The sequence below is a fragment of the Arvicola amphibius genome, chromosome 7 (genome assembly GCF_903992535.2).
Source record: "Arvicola amphibius chromosome 7, mArvAmp1.2, whole genome shotgun sequence".
Lineage (NCBI taxonomy): Eukaryota > Metazoa > Chordata > Mammalia > Rodentia > Cricetidae > Arvicola > Arvicola amphibius.
In genome coordinates this window covers 69,280,633-69,300,879 of record NC_052053.1, presented here as the reverse complement: position 1 = coordinate 69,300,879, position 20,247 = coordinate 69,280,633, and the positions used below count along the sequence as shown (strand labels likewise).

Genomic DNA, 20,247 nt, shown 5'->3' with positions numbered 1-20,247 from the left:
TCCAGAACACAAGACTCAGAGCCAGATGTGAGACAGCAGTTTATTGTGCACGTCACACAGCATCAGTGGGGTTGGGATGGCAGAGGCTGCACTCAGTGCCACACGCTGTACAGTAATACTTGGCCGCTGACCACAGCACCGCTCCCAGAGCCTACACAGGATCACATGTAGTTATGCACAAGACTCACATGAAAAATAAAGCCTAAGGGCTTGTGTTTCAATGAGGAAGAAACATTTCCAACACAATTCTGGTAGTTTTCAATGGTCTAATTGAAAAATAATCTTGGTGTATAAAAAGCCTGTCTGTCTACAGAGTTCAAACTTCAGAATATAGAGCTTGCGTCACTTGGAATGTGGCCACACTGACCGTATCCCAGTTTGCCTGGTGGCCTTACTGCCCAGCCGGCCACAAACTTACTTAGACACGTCTTTTCCCAGACTCCTGTGTCTAACTAAGAACAGAATGAACTCATGCCACGAGGAGGCTAAAGATGACACTAAAAGTTGTAGGAATCAGATGACCCTGTGCTGAGGTGTGCAAGTCCGGCCACAGCCTGAGGTCATCAGGTTAGTTAAACACAACAGTTTCCAAATGGTCTCCTTTGGTAGTGAAAGGAAAGAAAATTTTGTGAGCGGGAATGTGAGAAAGAATGATGGGGTTTGAGAATTTCCAAGGAGGGCGGGGCTGTAGCCAAAGCTACCTGGTAGCAGCTTGCTTTTGCTGAAGGTCAGAGACATCAAACATGAGAAGAGGCCTTTGGGCCGAGTCAATCAGAACTCTGTCTTCATTGGCAACCGTCAGGATTCATAGTTTGAGGACTTTTTACTGGCAACAGGGGTGGATGTCTTGGAAGCTGGGTATTTATTTGGATTTTACAGTAATTGGCAAAAATGCAGTCCTCTGAAGGCCAAAGTACTACCTCTCCCAGTTACTGCAGACTGGAGAAGGGCCTCACTTCGGGAGCTGGGATTCACATTGTGGATACTGTCTGCTAAAGTGAGCACCATGAGACCGTCCTAGCTTCAGTTTTTCCAGGGCAGCTGAAATCTTCTCCAGTAGCTCCTGGGAGCCAATGAAACTGTGGTACTGTGGTACTCAAGGGGACGTTCAGGCAAGTGTTCGCTGCCGGGGCTTGATCCGTGGATACAACTGGGAAACAGCAGACAAGGGTTAGGGTAGAGAGATGACTGAGAGGAATTGGCCTACAGGTTTCTCTCCTGTCACCTCAGCATTCTCCCCAGAATGTGCTTGTTCAGACCTAACCTCAGCTGTCGTCGTCAAACTGGATTTCTCTCTAGCTTTGGAGCCTGTCCTGGAACTAGCTCTTATAGACTAGGCTGGCCTTGAACGCACAGAGATCGCCTGCCTCCTGAATGCTGGGATTAAAGGCGTGCACCACCAATGCCTGGCTCTGTCCCTTTTTATTGCTCCTGAAAACCTGCTGCTTTCTGCTAGGCTCCTGACAATGTGAGCTCCTCGGGTACAAGCACCTGTACTTGGTTCATGCCTCGGCATCTGGAAAGGTTTGCCAAGTGAACAAGAAGCATCTGCCAGGCTTATCACAGCACTCGAGAGAGCACAGGCAGCCTTTCTGTTAGAGAACAGACTGACACCGTTACGAGTGCAGTCTAGCTGACAACCCACACTGACTTCACAGGCTTTTGAGCAATCAGGTCTCTATCCCAGGCTGGCACTTAACTCAGCCTTCCAGGTGTTAGGATTACAGACATGTGGATTTAGCTCAGTGGTAGAATGCTTGCTCGGACCCTGGGTTCAGGTGTCAGGAGAGAGAAGGAGTTACAAAATCTAAACAACAAAAAATTCAAAAACAACCAACCGCTAGGATTACATTATAGTGTGCCACTATACCTGCTCTGGAGAACTCCAGGTCATGCCAGAGTTTACCATGAGCAAAGCAGAGTGAGGCGACCTTGATGGTCTCTAACATCCACATGCTCTCCATGGGGAAAGCCAGACTCTAGGGACTCAGGCTCGCCCGTATAGAGAGCAGGCTGCTAGGGCTTCGTGAATAGTGTTTTGTTCTGTCCTGATGTCAGCACAACTGAACCCATCTGGATATCTTGGTGACTTGTACAGGTATGAGGCCAGCTGACTTCCAGTGTCTAAGCTTTGAGTGTGCCGAGTGCTTACCCCCAGCAAGTTTTTGGGCACGTAGCCCTCCCGGTCCCCGAGACGAGCCCACCACCATTCAGTCTCATTTTCATCTTTGCGCCTCAGGATGGTGATGGCATCCCCTTCATGGAAGGACAGCTCATCGCTGTTCTGGGCCTCGTAGTCCCACAAAGCATACACAGTGCCTTTGTTCATCACTCCCAGCTTCTCTTGTACCCCTGAGCCAAAAAGAGATAGATTTTAGCAGAGAGGCCAGCAGAGGTAGGTAAAGGTGAAACAAAACTTATGTCAAGAATGAATGTTGGGCAGTCATCAGGTAGGAGCGTGACTGCATTGAGTACCAACAAGCCAGCTGCACATGGTGGTTTGCTTGTTGTAAGCATAACATCACCCAGGGTCTACTTTCAGGCCTATGCCATCCATCATTGCTGAGAAACCTTCTCTTAGCAGGAGTCTATGTGACAGCAGCCTCTTCCTCACATGGGCTGGGTTTCCCAGGGCCCTTGGGCCTGCTCAGCTTCATTAATGCCTAACACTTGGTTGCCTGCCTTTGCTGTAGGAGTTCAGTACCCACTGCAGTTTGGCTGTTATCGCTTGTATCACCAAGCCAAACACAGTACGTTCTAAGGGTTATATGGAACCAGTGACTTGTAACTGCTTAGCAGAGGACATGGTTGAGCTCCTATATTCCTGACACTGGCTACAGCAACTTAGTTGAGACATGCCCTTCACTTGCCAGACACTTGCGTTGTGTAGATTGCCCCCCCCCCAAAAAAAAAATTTCTCGGTGTAGCCCTGGTTGTCCTGGAACTCACTCTGTAGACCAGGCTGGCCTCGAACTCAGAGATCATCCTGCCTCTGCCTCCTGAGTGCTGGAATTAAAGGCATGCACCACCACCATACCCATACTCCCTCTGAATCCAGGGCATGCTTACTCAAATCCTCCTAATGTGATTTTTGTTTAAGGCCAGGCTGTCCTGCAACTTGTGGTCTTCCTAAAGCTTTCCAAGTGGAAGATTTAGGTTTGTACCACCCAGATACAAATGGGATTTTCAGATGTTTAGGGGCGAGTGTAAAGGTGACCACTTAAGCATGATCTGCTCACTGAGCATATGGGATGCAGTGCCGATTAGCCGGGGAAGCAGCTGAGGCACACGAGCTTCCCTACGTACCATACAGAAACTGAGAGCACTGGATGTACCCCTCTTCCATCTCTTCACACTTATCTGCAGCGGTCTCAATGTCACTGATGGTGGAAGCAAAGACAGCGGCTCCACTTTCCACCAGTTGCTTGCAGAGGTGGACACTGTTGCAAGAGGCAGCACAATGCAGCGGTGTCCTAGAACCAGAGGGGAAATGTCGAGTCTGGCACCACCCAGGGCTATTTTGGCTCCTGTGTGACACAAACCTCCAAGAATTTTGATGAAGGTACCATACCTTTGAGTGAAGCAGGTTTATAGGTTTTTGTTAATTTTATGTGTATGGGTGTTCTGCCTGCATGTGTGTGCATCATGTGCATGCAGAGGCCAGAAGAGGGTGTCAGTTGATCTGGGACTGGAGCTAGAGTTGTCCTATAGGTGTCGAGAAGCAAACCTGGGTCTTTTGGAAGAGCATCCAGTGCTCTTTAACCACTGAAGCATCTCTGGAGTCCCAAGTTTCTACTTGTTTTTTTGTTTTGTTTTGTTTTTGTTTGTTTTTTGAGACAGGGTTTCTCTATGTAGACCTCTTGAATCTTGCTTTGTAGACCAGGCTAGCCTTCAACTCAGATCCACCTGCCTCTGCCTCCCAAGTGCTGGGATTAAAGGTGTGCATCAGCACCTCCTGACTCAACTTTTTAAAACGTGTATCATTTCTTTTTGTAAGCTAGGGGAAAGTGAGTCTCTGAGCCCTTCCACTCCCCACCCCCCAGGGTTCTCACCATCCATCACTGTCAGCAGCATTCACGTTGACACCAAAGTCCAGCAGAAACTTCACAATGTGATGGTGGCCGGCACAGACAGCATTGTGCAGGGGCGTGATCCCTTCATCATTGGGTTTGCTAGGGTCTTCCACCTAGGACACAGAGCAAGTGAAAGCCAGCCCTTCAAACTTCCAGCAGCATATATGGGAGTATGGCTCACCTCGTAGATGATCCTCTGCACCAGATCAAACTCTCCTTCCAGGGAAGCATCTAGAAGCAGCGCTAGGGGGTTGAAGCGGACTCTCAGCCCATGCCCAGTTCGTTCAGAGTTAGGCTTCTTCAGGTTGGTCCGTTTGCTCTGTGTGGGCAAACAAGTGTTTCAGTGTCAGGTGACCTACCCAAGGCAAGCACCAATCCAAGACTTTGCTGTGGGAAGGGGTGGCAGGAACTAAGGCAGCAGCTCTCCTGGAGCATCCCCGGCGACTGCCCTACAAGGGCCTGGCCATCTGTGGAGTAGATGGCCAGGGAGGCTGCCAGCCGCTCCTAGGGAGGTCAGAGGGGAGGAGTGACAGCTGTACTGCTGAGCCAGAAGTCTGCCCCAAGGGAGTCAGCTCATCCCCACTGATGCCATTAAGAAAGAGATTCCATTAAGAAAGCCTTTTGTGAGCTGGGCAGTGGTGGCGCACGCCTTTAATCCTAGCACTCAGGAGGCAGAGGCAGGTGGATCTCCGAGTTCATGGCCAGTCTGGTTTACAGAGGGAGTTCCAGGACAGTCAGGGCTGTTACACAGTGAAACCCTGTCTTGAAAAACCAAGAACGCAAACCTTGTGTGGATTCCCTGACATGATCCCAAACCCTTTCTGCTATGTCAATACTGACCTCCTCAGGGAGGCTCATTGCTTCTTTTCCTGTCTGTCATTCAGATGTCAGTGCCAACAAGCTTACCAGGGTACCATGTGCCATGCTTTGAACTGTCTGGTCTGTGATCATCTGACTATCCCGTCCCCACATCTAATTCTGCATGCAAGGGCATGCATGGCTTTGGTTTAGCAGGGATACCCACCGCAGATGTTGCTGAGGGATGGATGACAGGGGAAAGGGGTGCTGGCGGGACTTGTTCCTCCTCCAAAGGAGCCTCAGCCACAGGACTTGGAATCTGTTCTGTGGAGGGTACTGTAGCCACATTGTTGTTATTGTCCTCAGCAGGCTCAGCAGTTTGATGAGTCGTTTTGGGGCAAATGAGCTCCTCTTGCTCAGGGGAAGGTAACTCATTATCGTTGGCATCTGAGGATGGGGCAAGCTCTTCGGGAAGTGGGGCTGTGGGCCGGGGAGGGAGAGACTCATCCAGGTTGCCATTGGCATTAGTATTTCCATTGTCCACATCAGCCAAGGTGCCCACAAAGTCCTGTGAAGGGCTGGGCTGGTAGAAAGGGGTACCCTCCATGCCACCAGCCAGGGTATTGAAGCGCTGATACAGCAGTTTCTGGATGTTGGGCCCTCCAGGGCCCTCCGGCTCTGTGATAGAGCTACGCTTCTTCAGGGGTCGGGGTGCATTGGCCAGCTTCCTACGGAGAGCCTCCAAGTCCGCATCACTCTGATAACGAAGTGGTGAGTGCACAATGGGTGTCAGTTTGGTGGGACTGAGTGGCCGTGGCAGGCTTTCCACCGTGCTGCCTTCTCCAGGTACAGGGGGCCCCTCCTGTTCTGGCTCTTTTTCAGCACATTCTGAAGGAGGTTGAGGCTGTGTTGTGCCTGGGCCCAGTGACCCATGAAGAAACGGCAAGGGTGACGGAGATGCTGACCCTGATGGTAGGACAGGCTTGCCATATACTGGAGGAGAAACAAAGGACAGAACAATTTCATGCTGGCTACTATGGCAGGATCTTTTCCCTGGCCCTCACTTGATGACATAAGCTGCTATTGCTGGTGGGTCCTGATTTTTGAATCCTCAGCAAACATTTTCCAAGACCGTCCAGTCACTCCCTTTAAACTGGGTTTTATATATGGTTCCAAGACTGGGCTTTTTCAAAAACCTGAGTTTCCCCACTCCAACAAAAGTCTGCTTAGTTTTCTGACCAAGGAAAAATGCCAAATCCACTAAATCTGTATCTGAGCCTGGGGCTGACTCAGGCAACATGAAGATGCTTACCTTTTTGTAGCAGGACGCATCTGACCTGTGGTTCAAATATTTCTCCCATGGCCAGAACTGTGCCCACAGATCACACTACTTGGGAGGTCCTTAGCAGGTGATGGCTAAAGACACCCAGGGATCGAACTACAAGTCTGGATGCTGCAGTATTGACCTGGCCCACAGAACCTTCCAGCTAGGATGGGAAACTCTTCGACCTCCATGAGGTATGTAGAGCTGTGCTGTCTCTTTTCATTTGCCTTTCTAGAAGGTCCCTGTTCAATCACCCACTCCAGACTGTCCCTCACGGAAGCTCCTCACACTGCCCATGCCCAGAATGCTGACTTAGCAATGGCCAGCAGGTTCACCCCGTAACTACTGGATAACTAATTACACAAGTTACCCTGAAGCAGGAGAAAAATGAAATTCCACAAGTCTTACCTTCCGGATTTACTACTGAGTGATATGCGGATACCCAGGCAGGAAGTCAGAGTGTGATTGTCTGCAAAATTACTCTGCATTTTGTCTCTTATTTCCATCCCAAACTGACACCCTATACTTTATGTAAGAATTGTTTTATCGCAAGTAGCATGCAAGAACACAGATCTTAATTAAGGGATAACTACCATTTCAGAGAAAGTATTCAGCCAGCATACCTGCTTTAACTGACTTATTTAAGGTGCCATGCACTGGTGGCTGGTAATTCTTCGGTGGTGTGGCTTGCTGGAGGTACATGGAGTATATAGAACTTGAATTTACTGTCTGAGGTCCCTTCCTGGGAGACTGTGGCCTTGACCCTTTATCAGCCAGAAAAGGCCTAATGGCCACTGTCAGTGGAAGCTCAGGTTTTCCGTCTCCAGTTGGAAAGGCAGGTGGCCCTGCTGGAGGGTATGTGGGACTTGGTGGCACTGAGATCCTCTGCTGAATCTGCTGCGAGGAGCCAGGCTGGGGAGCGTTGCCTGCAGGGGGCAGTGGGGCAGGTTTCTGTCGACTTGGGCCTGCACCAGGTCTGGGCAAGCTGCCTTCTTTCCTCCTCTCCAGGGAGCTTGTTGATCCTGGGCCCAGGGGCGCAGGACTTGGATATGTCCCATAACTTGGGGGCAGTGGCTTGCCTACACCAGGGATGGGAGGTGGCCCTTTGCCAATCTCAATGCCCTAAATTTATAAGAAGAAAACACCAAGTTACTCTTTGGAAGGTTGAACATATTTCTCTCCATTTACAACAGCACACAGTAGGGTTTATGAGCCTTCAGGACGTAAGACACACTACTAGGCTCGTTACTCTGCAGCTGAGTATGCTCAGGCCTCTCAGGGCCAGGGGCTGTTTAGGACTCAGCACATAAGGTGGACAGTAACAAAGCTGACTTGTCTTCATGCTACCTCATACCCTTGAGCTGAATGAAGATCAGCACAACAGGGAAACTCGCTGAGACCTACCAGCTTTTCTGTAGCTCCCAGTGCTGACAAAGGCAAAGGCTGGCTGGAGATGGCACCTTGCTTTAGGGCCCCCTCCATGCCCGAGTCCTTCCAGTCTCCACCAGCCATCTGAGTTGGCTTCACTGAAGCAGAATTCTGCTTTAATGTCGGCCAGTTTCCATCATTAGCTTGAGAAGAGCACAGAATAAGGAAAAAGAAAGTGTTGAAATTAGTTGAGCCAGAAACAAACACACCATTGGGGCTTCCATTACCTGCGTCGTCAACCAACACCACAGACCTTTGCATAAGCCCAAGGAGGGACCTTGGCTGTCATCTGGCCACTGTGAGCAGCACTCACCAACACCGCAGCGAGGGCTGCATCACACTGGAACAGGCTACGTCCCACTTCCCAGCACAGAACACAGCAGCACTTACCCATCAGGCATTACTTAAACACACAATCACATACAGCAGTAGGAAAAGATTTATCATTAACTTTGTAATAGATTTGATTTGTATGATTTCCATTATTAGAATAAAATTTCTTCTTTTATGTGAGGAATTTTTTCCTTCTAAAACAATCTGTGGCCACAAGAGGCCAGTCCAAGTTCTTTCTGATTGGATAGCAGCAGGAGCAGCAGCTAACATTTGTTGTAATGATTAGGAAGCCAGTCATTAACCCCAAGTTTCCAGGAAATTCAGAAAAGATGTTTATTACAGAACATTTTCCAAACTGAAAAGAGGTGCACATAAGGGGACTGAAACTGCGGGTCAACTGTGTACCCTTACTTAGGCCTCTGCTGCTCTTTGACAGGCACAGGTGTGGGCCGCTTTGGCTGCCTGCTTCCAATCCCACAGCAGCCTAGGCATGGGCAGGAATCAGCCAGGGATGAGGGATAAGAGAGCAGCAAGAAGGCACCTGTCACAGCTGCTTCAAGTCCTAAGTGGGAGTGGCTCCAGAATGTTCTGCAGGACCTGCATGCTCTGCTGGTTTGCGCCCTTTGGTGACTACAGTGCTAAGTTGCAGGGCTCCAAGACAGTGCTAGCTCACCAGGGAGAGGGTGAGACATTTCAGAGCCTTTGCTCAAGTCTGTCAGCCTCTTCCTGACAAGTGTGTGAACTTTCACTCCCTACTGGGAGTAGGGCTGTACAAAACTCACTAGAAGCACCTGGGTGAAAACTCAGCTTACTGGAAAAGCAAGACCAACTGGAGGCCCATGGTGTGAGTAGGTGGGCCGAGATGGTATTTTCTGTTCTCAGGGTCATGGCTGCCCAGCAGCCTCAGAAATCCCACAGCAATGGGGAGTTTTATTGGAAGCAGTCATGAGAGGACCGAGAAACAACTTTTTTCTTCAGGTATCACAGGTAGCCACTTAATATTTTGTACTGCAAAGAAAAGGACAAAAAAAAAAAAAAAAAAAAAAAAAAAAAAGAAACAAGTCTCAGAAGTAACTCAGAAAATCTCCTCCACTCTTTCTCTGAGACAGCGTTTCACTATGTAGCCCAGCCAAGCCTAGAACTTTCAGTCCTTCTGCTTCAGCCTCCTAGTGTGTGCCACTATGCCCAGCAGTCCACACACATCCACAACATAACCCTTCCTGTGCAAGCGTCCGTTACTTGGTGTCTAACCCTGTCTGCGGATGACTATGTATGGGCCCTTCCCTCAAATCCACAACTGGATTAGAAAGGGCAGGTGTTAGCACAGTATTGCTTTCAAGTGCAAGGGTGATTAACAGTCCTTTGTCAGTTTGGAAAAAACAAATTATGGTTGATTCAGTCTGTGTTATAGATCAAAAGTGCCCCAATGAGGCTATCAGATGACATACAGTTTGCAAGTAGGCTTGCAGAGTGCTGCGAAGAGCTGCCGTCAGGCCCAACGTCCAGGTCTGATACTGTCCACGTGCTGATTACTCTACATCTACTGTAGCCATCTGTGTGACAGAACCAGGATAGCCAACCAGGGATCAGAGTCCCCCTAGGGAGAATTCCTCAGCCTAGCTCCACGGCTGAGATCCTGGTCCCAGCCTGGGTTCACACTGGAAACCTGTACAAGCTGTTTTCAGCTACAGTGGAAGGAATGAGGTTAAAGGCATCTTCTGGCAACCGTATGAGGCTACATAGCACTTAAGTAGGGAGTGGGAAACACGTGACATTCTCAGCTTGGAACTTTTAACTACCAAGTCAGCGAAGGAGGACATAGCTCATCTGTCAGTGAAACATTTCACAAACACCATGGATAGGGAACTCACACAACTGCCTACCAATGAATACCAGTGAGGGGTCAAGCCAAATACAGACTGCTAAGACCTGGTCATAAAAAGGTCTGAGTAGGGTTCTAGCCCATGAGGGTCAGGGAAGCCCCACTGGCTATAGTCAGAAGGAGCCAGAATGGCAGATGTAGCCAAGCAATAGAAAGCAAAAATGCCTGGTGTGGTGGTACATGACTTTATCCCAGCAAAGGAGAGGCCAGCCTGGTCTACGTAATGAGTTCCAGGCCAGTCAAGGCCACACAGAGAGATCCTGTCTCAAACATAATCACCCCTCCCCACCAAAGGCAAGCAAGCAGCACAAAAGACTACCACAAACTTGTTACTAATCCCGGAGGGGGGGGGAGACTCAAAATATGGGCTTTATATCAGGAGAACAATATTTTCACAAATTTAATATGCTACACACAACACAAGTTCTCGAGTCTATGTATAGAGGCCATCCCTAGTCATAAAGTCTTACTGTATGGAAACTGATTTTTTTTTTTAAGACAGGGTCTCCTGTGTAGCCGAGGCTGGCCTTGGACCCGCAGCCGTCTTCTTACCTCTGCCTCCTGAGTACTGGGATCACAGGTACATGTCACTATACATCTACTGGTTTAAAAACAATCACACTCTCTGCATAAAAGCCCTATGCCTGGCTGGAACACCATGCAATGAGTATTCAGAGCATAGTGCTGGAGGCCTGAATCATCACACTGTATAACTGCAGAGACCAAAGAAAGGGTTATGGTTTTTTTCTTTTCCTCTTCTGGACCTGACCTCTGGTGCTGGATATCCAACCCATGGTTTTGCAGCCACACCCATAACCCAACCCAAGTTTGTGGATTTTCTGACTGATGAAGACAGAACAGCTGTAGCACTGTCTGCAAGAAGGCAGCTCTTACCTAGCTGCAGACTCCTGAGTCAAAGCTCTTAGGGAGTGCTATATGCACCTTGTAAATTTTCATTTGTGGTTTGAAAAGCACAGTCAAGACCTTCAGATCAGTAAAGACAATTAGTTCTTATTTTAGGGTCACTGTTACTGTAGAGACCAGGAACTTGAGATGGGGCAGAGTCTGTTAAATACAGAGGTAGAGGCTGGTACCACCTCCACACCACTCTCTCCATGTACTCCCCAGAGGAGAGGACTGGGGCGACCTACCAGATTTGGATCTTCCATGGGCGGCACTTGAGGCAATGGTGAGAGACTGGGGCTTTACAGGGTCCCCTGGGAGAGGAAATCCCCCAGCACTGGGAACCTGGATGTAAGGACCCACAGCAGCGACCCGACCAGATGTACTCAGGGGTGACTGTGGTGATGATGTGCCATTCACACGGTTCAGCTGCAATGAGGATGAAATCAGAGTCAAGATTCTCTTAAATTCTCAACGAGAGACTGTCAGGCTGGGAAAGGGAAAAATCACTCAGCTTATAACCTGGGAGTCCCTTGCACTGAAAGACAAGCATGTAGAAGGAGAGAACTTGATTCATACTAAACACCTACCTACTGGTGAGCTATGAAAACAAAGAGTTGGCATGGTGACAGCCCAAGCTCCAATGACCCATGAGCTGCCCCCCTCACTCAGGGAGGGCTATCCCCTGTTGTGTGGATGGAGGTACTGGTCAAAGCCTGCTTGCTCTCTGAGTATGGCTTCAGATCCTTCTCTGTACTTACTCACTACTCTCAAGCCAGTAGCTTGGGTTTCGTTGAGCGTCTGTGTCTATAAGTGCAGTTGGGATGAGAATTATCATAAGAATGCAAGGCGAGGTGCTCCGTTGACCTCCAGTCCTGACAGGGACCCTGCATTTCTGAGCGCAGCTCTGCTTTTATATGAAAGAACAACCAGGTAGAAGACACTGGCCACGATCAAAGGTGAACAACAGGATTCTAGCTAGAGGATCACGGGCTCCTTATGGCTCCTTGCTAAGAAGGTTTTAAATGGGGAAACCAAGGATTCCTAAAACTGTCCGCATGATTCTGCATGCTGGGAAAGGCTCAAGACTTTCCCAAATACTCGGAAGTACCCAGATCTTCAGGAGAACCACAACTCTGCAAAAGCATAAGTTTTTCAAGATCCCTGAAACAGCATAACATATCTAGCTATTTGTGTGTGTACACGTGCAGAGATCAGGGACAACTTGTTATAGGAGTTGGTTCTTCCATTCTATTGTACCATGTGGGTCCTGGGCTTGAACCCATGTTGTCAGGCTTGGTAACAAGCGTGTTGTTGCCTAACCACCTCATCAGGCCTGTAATGGGTGGCTCTTGGCTAAGCCATGTTACCCAGATAGGTGCTCAAACAGTAGTCTAGGTTTTGCCAAGAAGACCTTTTTTTTTTAAAGATGAGATTAAAATTTAGTGGACTCTAAGTAAAACAGATGCGTAGGTCTCACACAACCAGTGCAAGGCCTTGATAAAAACTAGGTCACCCGGAAAGAGGGGACTAGAGCAGCCAGCCTTTACTTAAGCTCCTGGGTCTCCGTGCTGCAGCTTTCAGACTTGCTTGCCTTTATTAACACATAAGCCATACTGGAGAGCTGCTTTAGCAGCTAAGAACACTGGCTGCTCTTCTAGTGGACCCACGTGGAGCTAATAACTCTAGTTCCAGAGGCTCTAACACTCTCTTCTAGCCTTTGTGGGCACTGTGTGCATGTGGTGCAGATACACATGCATGCGCGCGCGCGCGCACACACACACACACACACACACACACACACACACAATCTAAAATAGAGAAAACCATATAGACCAATTCCTGAAGATCTTTCTTTTCCTCTCTCCCTCCCTCTTCCTCCTCTTTCTGCAGAACTTTCTTCACTACTCTATATAAATAAGCCCACATAATCTTGTCTCTCATGGCCTCTGTGTTGTTAATCTTGATGAGAAAAACATCATCTGAAACTTCTCAAATTGCTGACCTTTAAACTCAGGTTTAAGAAACAGGGTAGCTCTCTGAGAAACAGATCGCTGAAGTCCAGTTGCCATCCTCTATCATCCTTCAAATCCACCTCAGCTGGGCAAAGCCTATGACACGCATCCCTGCCTCCTCAGAGCATCACTCTGAGTGACTGAGGCCGACAAGAGGATACCTCTGTCACCAAACCGTCTAAGCATGTGCTGGAAACCCAGGGCAGGGAAGACATCAGCCTAAGGTGCTGATGGTGTAGGGGTTGGATGTGGTATCCAGTCAGACACAGGGTGTGGTGCTGGTTCCCACTCCCGCACTGAGCGGCAGCAGAGTGCTTAAGCTCAGGCAGACTCTGGACCACGGTGCAGCATTAGATGTTGAAGAGAGTGATCTCAGGCAAGGTACAGACCGATTAACAAAATCGCCACAATCCCATTTACATTGGAAATCCTACACTTGTCTATATCTTTGTGTCTGAATTAAGCAAAAGACTAGAGCCATTAGCAATCATCAGCTCTGGTGAATGTTCCTATACTATTTCAGCTTTCGTTCAGAGTATTTTCTATCTGAGAAATTTAGAATAGCAAATATTTTTGAAAATATAACTCTGTTTTGTTCACGATTTTAGTTGTTGACACACACGTTCCCTATGCAGGCCAAGCTAGCCCCTAATTTACAAATCTCCTGCCTCCACCTCCTAAGTATTGGGATTCAGTATATACTAGCAGACCCAGCGACAACTGGCAACTTTTAGATGAAATGCTATTAGTAGTTTAGTTCACAGCCACCCACTCTTTCACATGCCTGGATTTTCTTGCCATACAGGCGTTCACGCAGCTCACTGATCCGCTTATCCATCATGGCCACTTCCATGTTGCGCTTGTTCAAGAGCTCCTTCTGCTGCTGGAGCTTGGAATTCTGTTCCTGGTTAAGTTGGTTACGAATCTGCAAAGTAGAGAATACAACTTAACAATTGTGTGAATTACATCTTATTATGTTTCTAGTAGGCAGGGTCCCACATGGGTTCCATACATGAATTGAGAAACATTATGTCTTTTCAGGGCCAGTCTGCTCTGGCCACAGCATGATTATCTATTCAGTTTAGACTCCATAAATCCAAATGACAAACACTTAAAGTGTAATCTCCACAAAGTGGACTAAAGCATTCTAAAAAGCAGTTAGTTAAGAACTCACAGTAGCTGTGTGTGGTGACACACATCTTTAACCCCAGCACTCAGGAGGCAAAGGCAGGCACATCTCTGAGTTCCATGTGAGTAAGAGCTACACAGTGAGATAGTCTCCAGATTACAAAAACAAACAAACAAACAAAAACCAACAAAAATGTCTCTGTCAATTCTAGAGTTTTGGAAATTGTTTATAAATGTACTTCCTATTTATTTAGGTAATATATCCTTTTGGAGTCTTTGATGGAGTTAAAGAATAGTTATAGTTTTCCTTAGTTATGATAAAAGATAAAGTAAATAGAAATATTGTAACTGTAATTCCTGCTTGATACCTGTTATGTGTAATCTTATTATGTTAAAGTTAAAACCTTCCTTCTTATTTAAACAGAAAAGGGGAGGTGATGTGGGAGTCCCCTCTGTGTGTTTGTTGCTTGTATTGGTTAATGAATAAAGAAACTGCCTTGACCCGATAGGCCAGAACTTAGGTAGGTGGAGAAGACAGAACTAAATTCTGGGAGGAAGAAAGCAGAGTCAGAGAGACAGATGCTGGGAATTTTACCCAGTAAGCCACTGCCACATGGCAATATACAGATTAATAGAAATGGGTTAAATTAAGATGTAAGAATTAGCCAATAAGAAACTAGAGCTAATGGGCAAAGCAGTGACTTAATTAATAGTTTCTGTGTGGTTATTTCAGGGCTAAGCTAGCCGGGCGGCCAGGACAAACAAGTGAGACCTCCTGCAACAACAACAACAACAACAACAAAGAGCTCCTAGCAGACAAATCATTTGCTTTTCAAAAACTTATAAACAGATCTGTGAACCATGCAAATGCAATAAAATCGAAGAACCAAGTTAAACTAATAATGGATATACTCGGAAAGGTAGTTCATGCCTACAATCCTAATACTTGGGAGGAGGAAGCAGGAAGATCTGGAATTTCAGGTTAGCCTTGGCTATATGCATACCAAGTTCAAGGCCCACTTGGGGCATATAAAACCCAGTCTCAAGAAAAAAAAAAAACCCTTACTGTCTAACCATTTTTGGATATACATTTAAAAGTCTCCTTTGGGTTGATTTTGTTATAAGATCACTCAAATAAAAATGACCATAATACTTCTCTCTCTTACATTGCTGTCTGCCAAATACCAGATCCTGGATATTAGGGTGCATCTCAGTGTCAGGTCTTCACTGCCGGGTGTGCTTATGCAGATCATGAAAGTTCTATTTGTAAATGCAGAAGTGAATTGTGGACGTGATTGCCAGTCCATTTCTATAATGGCTCTATGTTACAAATACATAGTAACTAATTCCAAAACTCATGGTGAGATCTATCTATCTATCTATCTATCTATCTATCTATCTATCTATCTATCTATCTATCGGGAGAAAGAGATACACACACACATATATATTTCAGTAAAGTAGACCCTTTAATAGGGTCATAGAATGTTATGAAATGTTATTTTAAGATGTGTTACATTTGTTTATGCAATGGAATATGTTTAATGATGCAAAGATGTGTTGCATTCTTTTCTATTGCATTTGTTTAACTCTATTAAGCTGTGTTACTTTGCCTTCCTAAAACACTTGATTGGTCTAATAAAGAGCTGAATGGCCAATAGCAAGGAAGGAGAAAGGATAGATGGGGCTGGCAGGCAGAGAGAATAAACAGAAGAGGAGGAGCGAGAAAAGGAGAAGCAGAGGAGGACACCAGGGGCCAGCCACCCAGCAATGCAGCCGGCCACAGAGAAAGAAGGAAAGAGAGATATAGAATAAAGAGGCAAAAAGTAGATGAGATAATTTAAGTTAGCAAGGCTGGCTACAAACAAGCCAAGACCAGTCATGAAAGAGTAAGAATAAGTCTCAGTGTGGTGGGCCCCCAAGAGAGCAAAGAGTAAAAAAACCAACTACATTAGAGTAAGAAGGACAGCAAGGAACTAAGAGTTTATATGACAACCTCAGGCCTCTTGACTTATATTTTCTGTTTCTTGTTGGGCTGTTCTCACTTAGTTTAGTTGTTCTGATCAGCAGCTGTGGATGTTATAGAAGAGAGTTGCTTGAAATGACAATTTGTTATTTCTGCTTTAGTGAATACTTAATTCTAAGTTCTGATTTCTGGCAGAGCAAGCTCCCCACAACCTAGCAATGATCTAGAAGCAGAAGATTCTATGCCTTTTAATAATAATGTGTTTTCTTAATAACAAGACCCCACCCCTATAAGGTATTTTGGAAAATAGAATTTATGGGCAGGATGTTTGTCCTTTATTTTAATAAAGTAGAACTATTTCTAAAGTAAAAAATATATTTATATTAAAAGGTCAAATTTTTAGCCAGGTGTGGTGGTGCAGGCCTTTAGTTCTAGCACTAGAGGAAGAAGCAAGAGGATCTTTGAGTTCAAGGCCAGCCTGTCTACAGAGGGAGTTTTAGGACAGCCAGGGCTACACAGAAAAACCCGTCTCAAAAAACAAAAACCCTCAAAACAAAACAAACAAAAAAAGAAAAAAATCAAATTCTCATTTCCAGAGAGATGAAAGAAAGAAAAGAGGGAATGGAAGGGAGAAACGAAAATGCTGCTCTGCGTCTGGATGTGTTTGCATAGATGACCTGCCACCTGTGGACAGGTACAGCACAGGGAAACCAGTACACAAGTAGCTTCTGAGTTTTAGTGCAGGGGACTACACCCAGGGCCTTTACATAATGGCAGGCAAGAACTCTGCCACTGACCATCATCCCCAGTTCCTTTTTTTTTTCCTCTCTTTTTTTGAGATAGGATCTTGCTATGGACACAGGTTAGTCCTGAGTTCATGCTCAATAAAGTGCTTATGGACCAAAGATAGGATATACATCTTCAACTGTTCATCTCTTCATAGCACATGCAGGACCAGGGCCAACAGCACGCTGTGACACCAAGCCTGGAGTCCTAGGGAGGCAGTCCTCGCAGCAGTTCTCAGAATCCAGGATGCAAACCCCAGACCACTGAGTGAGGAACTTTAACTATGGAAGTGAAAGCAAGGTTACAAAGATAGCCCTAAATTCAAAGTACAGCACTCACTTCACTGCGCTATAACTGATATATATTTTATTATTATTTGTTTATTTATATGTGTGTCTGTGCAAGTTTATGCCATGTTTGTGTGGGTTCTTGCTGAAGCCAAAAGAGGGAGTGTTGGATCCCTGGAGCTGTAACAACAGGCTGTTGTGAGTCACCTGACCTGGGTACTGAGAATCGAACTCTGCTCTTCTGGAAGAGCAGCAAGTGCTCTTAACTACCGAGCCATTTCCCCATCCTCTATAACTAATATTTTTTTAAAAACGAAATAGGTGAGACTAGACACCATTAGGATGTATCCCTTATAGAAGACTAGGCAGTTATCTTGGTAATAAACTCTTCATGAGGCTGTAACACTAGCACACATATTTGCACACTCACACATTCCTATTTGTGTATGTAAACAAGACAGGAGACAAAACATACTAAAAAACTAACTGCAGACCAAAAAGCTACCTCACCAAAATAGTTTTACAACATATCTTACCAAAAACATCCTTTCAAAACCCACACACTTAGTGGTTGCTTAAAAATGTAAAAGAATGGTAAGGTGGGCTGGAGACATGGTGCAGAGGTTAAGAGCATTGACTGTTCTTCCAGAGGTCCTGAGTTCAAGTCCCAGCAACCACATGGTGACTCACAACCATCTATGAGATCTGGTGCCCTCTTCTGGCCCGCAGGTGCACATGCAGGCAGAACACTGTATACATAAAATCTTTAAAAAAAAAAAAAAAGAATGGTAAGGTAAAGAGAATAGCAACAGTGGCTCAGTGATCCTGTCTGTAGTGGAATGTTCTCATAAAATGATCCAGTACCTGTTTTAGCAAGAGCTAATTAAAAAAAAAATCACAAACCTGTTGAATGGCAGGCAACTTTTGAGAGTGGGAATCTTTTTTTAGGTTTATATATTTTATGTCTGAGTATTTTTGCTTTCATGTATGTATGTGAATCATGTGTTTGCAATGCCTGCAAAACAGAAGAGGCCATCAGATCCCCTGGAAGTGGAGTTACAGACGTTTGTGAGCCACCATGTGGTCTGAACTTGGGTCTTCTGCAAAAACTAAGTGCTTAAGAGCTCTGAGCCATCTCTCCAAGCCAGAGAAATGGAGATGTTGAAGACTGAAATTTAAATGTTCTGTCCCCACTGAATAAGGCCAAAGCCCCAGACCCAGGCGATTACCTGTAGTTCTTGATATAGTCGTTTTAACTCCACCGCTGCTGGTCCTGTTAACTTGCCATTGTATGACTGGAACCCATTTAGTTTTCCTTTCTTCAAATCTTCTAGTTGCTGACTTAGCTGATCAACGCGTAAGATTGCAGTCTGAACTTCCTGCTTCTTTTCCTGAAACATGGCACTGAACCTTTCTATCTCAGCAGCTGTAATTACCCAAAAAGGAAAACGGTCATACAGTACACTCAATTCTGGTTTTATTTAGTGCTAGATTTGGATTGAAGTGTATGCGTAAAAATAAAAGATAGTTTATGCATAACCCCAAATATGTTTTTTTTTTCTCTCAAGAGCTATGGCTGGAGAAACCCTGCATCTCACATTTGCCAGGCAAGTGTCCAGCTCCAGAACACACCAACAGATTTTGAAATCCATGATGTGACTACTATTCACAAATAATTATGCTTGTATTAGTTAATAAATATTCTTTAGGGGCATAATACAAAAGCTAGTTTGGTCAAGGTACTTAAGAATCTCAGAGAGCTTTGTTATTAAGGCCTTATCCATCATTGTAACATTAAATAGGCATTTGTTAAACTGACAAACAACAGTGGGTGGTGGCGGTGCACACTTTAATACCAGCACTCGGGAGGCAGAGGCAGGCAGATCTCTGTGAGTTCGAGGCCAGCCTGGTCTATAAAGTAAGTTCTAGGACAGTTAGGACTGTTACACAGAGGAAACCCTGTCTTGAAAACAAAAAAACAAAACAAAACAAAAAACACCAGAATTCACAGAGAAGTAAAAGAAACACCTGCATGATGTAACTTATCATTTGTGGACACAGGCCTTACTCCAGTCTTCTCCTCCGGCCTCTGACTCTCACGGGCTGGGATTACAGGCATGTGCCCCCATACCTGGCTGTATGGTCATCTTAATGCATGAATAAAATTTAAGTAATTGAACAAAAACAGACTAACTCATTATAGCCCCTGGAGCTGCCTGACACCAATCCAAAGGGCTGATGTCATCACCATAACAGAAGGGGCCAGAGTTATTCTGAAACAAACTGAATGTCATAAATATGCAAAAATCATCATAGACTTTTCAAAAACTTTTTAAGTTCAAGGAGACAGAAATGTGAACCTCCTGATTAACCAATACATATTATATTATTCAAATTATTATAGTGTGCCCTATAAAATACACAATTAAATTTATATTAAAAAAACAGAAAATTAATTTTAAACAATACCATACTAGAACACAACCTTATTCAGATTTCATTAGTTTTTTTTTTTTGCAGAGGATTTACATAATTTGAAAAAAGTCAATTAACCCAATGAACTCTATCCTCTTTACTGCAGGTGACAGTAGTGTTAGAACATGCAAACTGCTATGGGTTTGTGACTGGGATTGCCAGGCAACTGGCCTGTCTGACTAGACTTAGCCTGGGTGTGTGGGCACGTGGGCTGCAGGCACATACACAGATTGCCGTTCATAATTTTGCTGTAGTCAACTTGTCCTCTCATGGCACGAATCTTCTTCAACTTGTTTTCTTGGGCTTCAACTCGTTCTTTCAATTTCTGAAGTTTTTCGTTTTCAGAAATAGACTGCTGCTGGCGGCGCTCCTGTTGCTTTAGAAAATGTAAACGCTGTTCCTAATAAAGAATGAAAAAAAAATCTAAACTTTGCAAATAGAAACTTTTGACCACCTTTATATATTACAATATGAGTCTGTAGATTCTTATGGCAGACCAGACTACACGCACTGGTCTGTACATTTAGCTCACGCTGGTGCCTCTGAAGAAGGTCATAGTAAGGACTGTGTCTGTCCTATATTTTCCTGTGTGCCATCATATCTGTCAAGTCCCACCAGCCATGCTTCCTGCTGGCTATGCAGGGCTCCTGATGCTGCACAGTGCTTCCAAGGATTCCTCACTCCTCACTCCACTTCCTGGACAGCAGTGTTCTACATGGGGATCACTAGATGAACCTCCAATCTGTAATTCATACTAGGTCAGCAAGGGACTCTTTGCTTTCCTCATGATTAGTGTCTTTAAATGGTGAAACATTTCATAATAGGACAATTCTAAAATAAAACGCTTCT

The 20,247-nt window shown here is 45.6% G+C and overlaps 1 protein-coding gene across 3 annotated transcripts in view; it reads right to left on the bottom strand.

Annotated features, from left to right (window-relative positions):
• Positions 1–22: 22 nt before the first annotated feature.
• Ppp1r13b (protein phosphatase 1 regulatory subunit 13B) overlaps positions 23–20,247 on the bottom strand; it is a 77,248-nt gene continuing 57,023 nt past the window's right edge. For 2 of the 3 annotated variants that reach the window (XM_038337638.2, XM_038337640.2), the window contains 13 exons: positions 19,624–19,798; positions 18,153–18,349; positions 13,541–13,681; positions 10,990–11,170; positions 9,405–9,509; positions 7,600–7,766; positions 6,819–7,317; positions 5,098–5,864; positions 4,255–4,392; positions 4,053–4,186; positions 3,307–3,473; positions 2,153–2,352; positions 23–1,150 (listed from right to left, as the gene is read on the bottom strand). In XM_038337638.2, the coding sequence (XP_038193566.1) occupies positions 1,109–1,150; positions 2,153–2,352; positions 3,307–3,473; positions 4,053–4,186; positions 4,255–4,392; positions 5,098–5,864; positions 6,819–7,317; positions 7,600–7,766; positions 9,405–9,509; positions 10,990–11,170; positions 13,541–13,681; positions 18,153–18,349; positions 19,624–19,798 (2,913 nt within the window). In that variant the 3' untranslated portion in view covers positions 23–1,108. The remainder of the gene's footprint in view (positions 1,151–2,152; positions 2,353–3,306; positions 3,474–4,052; positions 4,187–4,254; positions 4,393–5,097; positions 5,865–6,818; positions 7,318–7,599; positions 7,767–9,404; positions 9,510–10,989; positions 11,171–13,540; positions 13,682–18,152; positions 18,350–19,623; positions 19,799–20,247) is intronic. The other variant, XM_038337639.2, reaches the window with a different exon arrangement.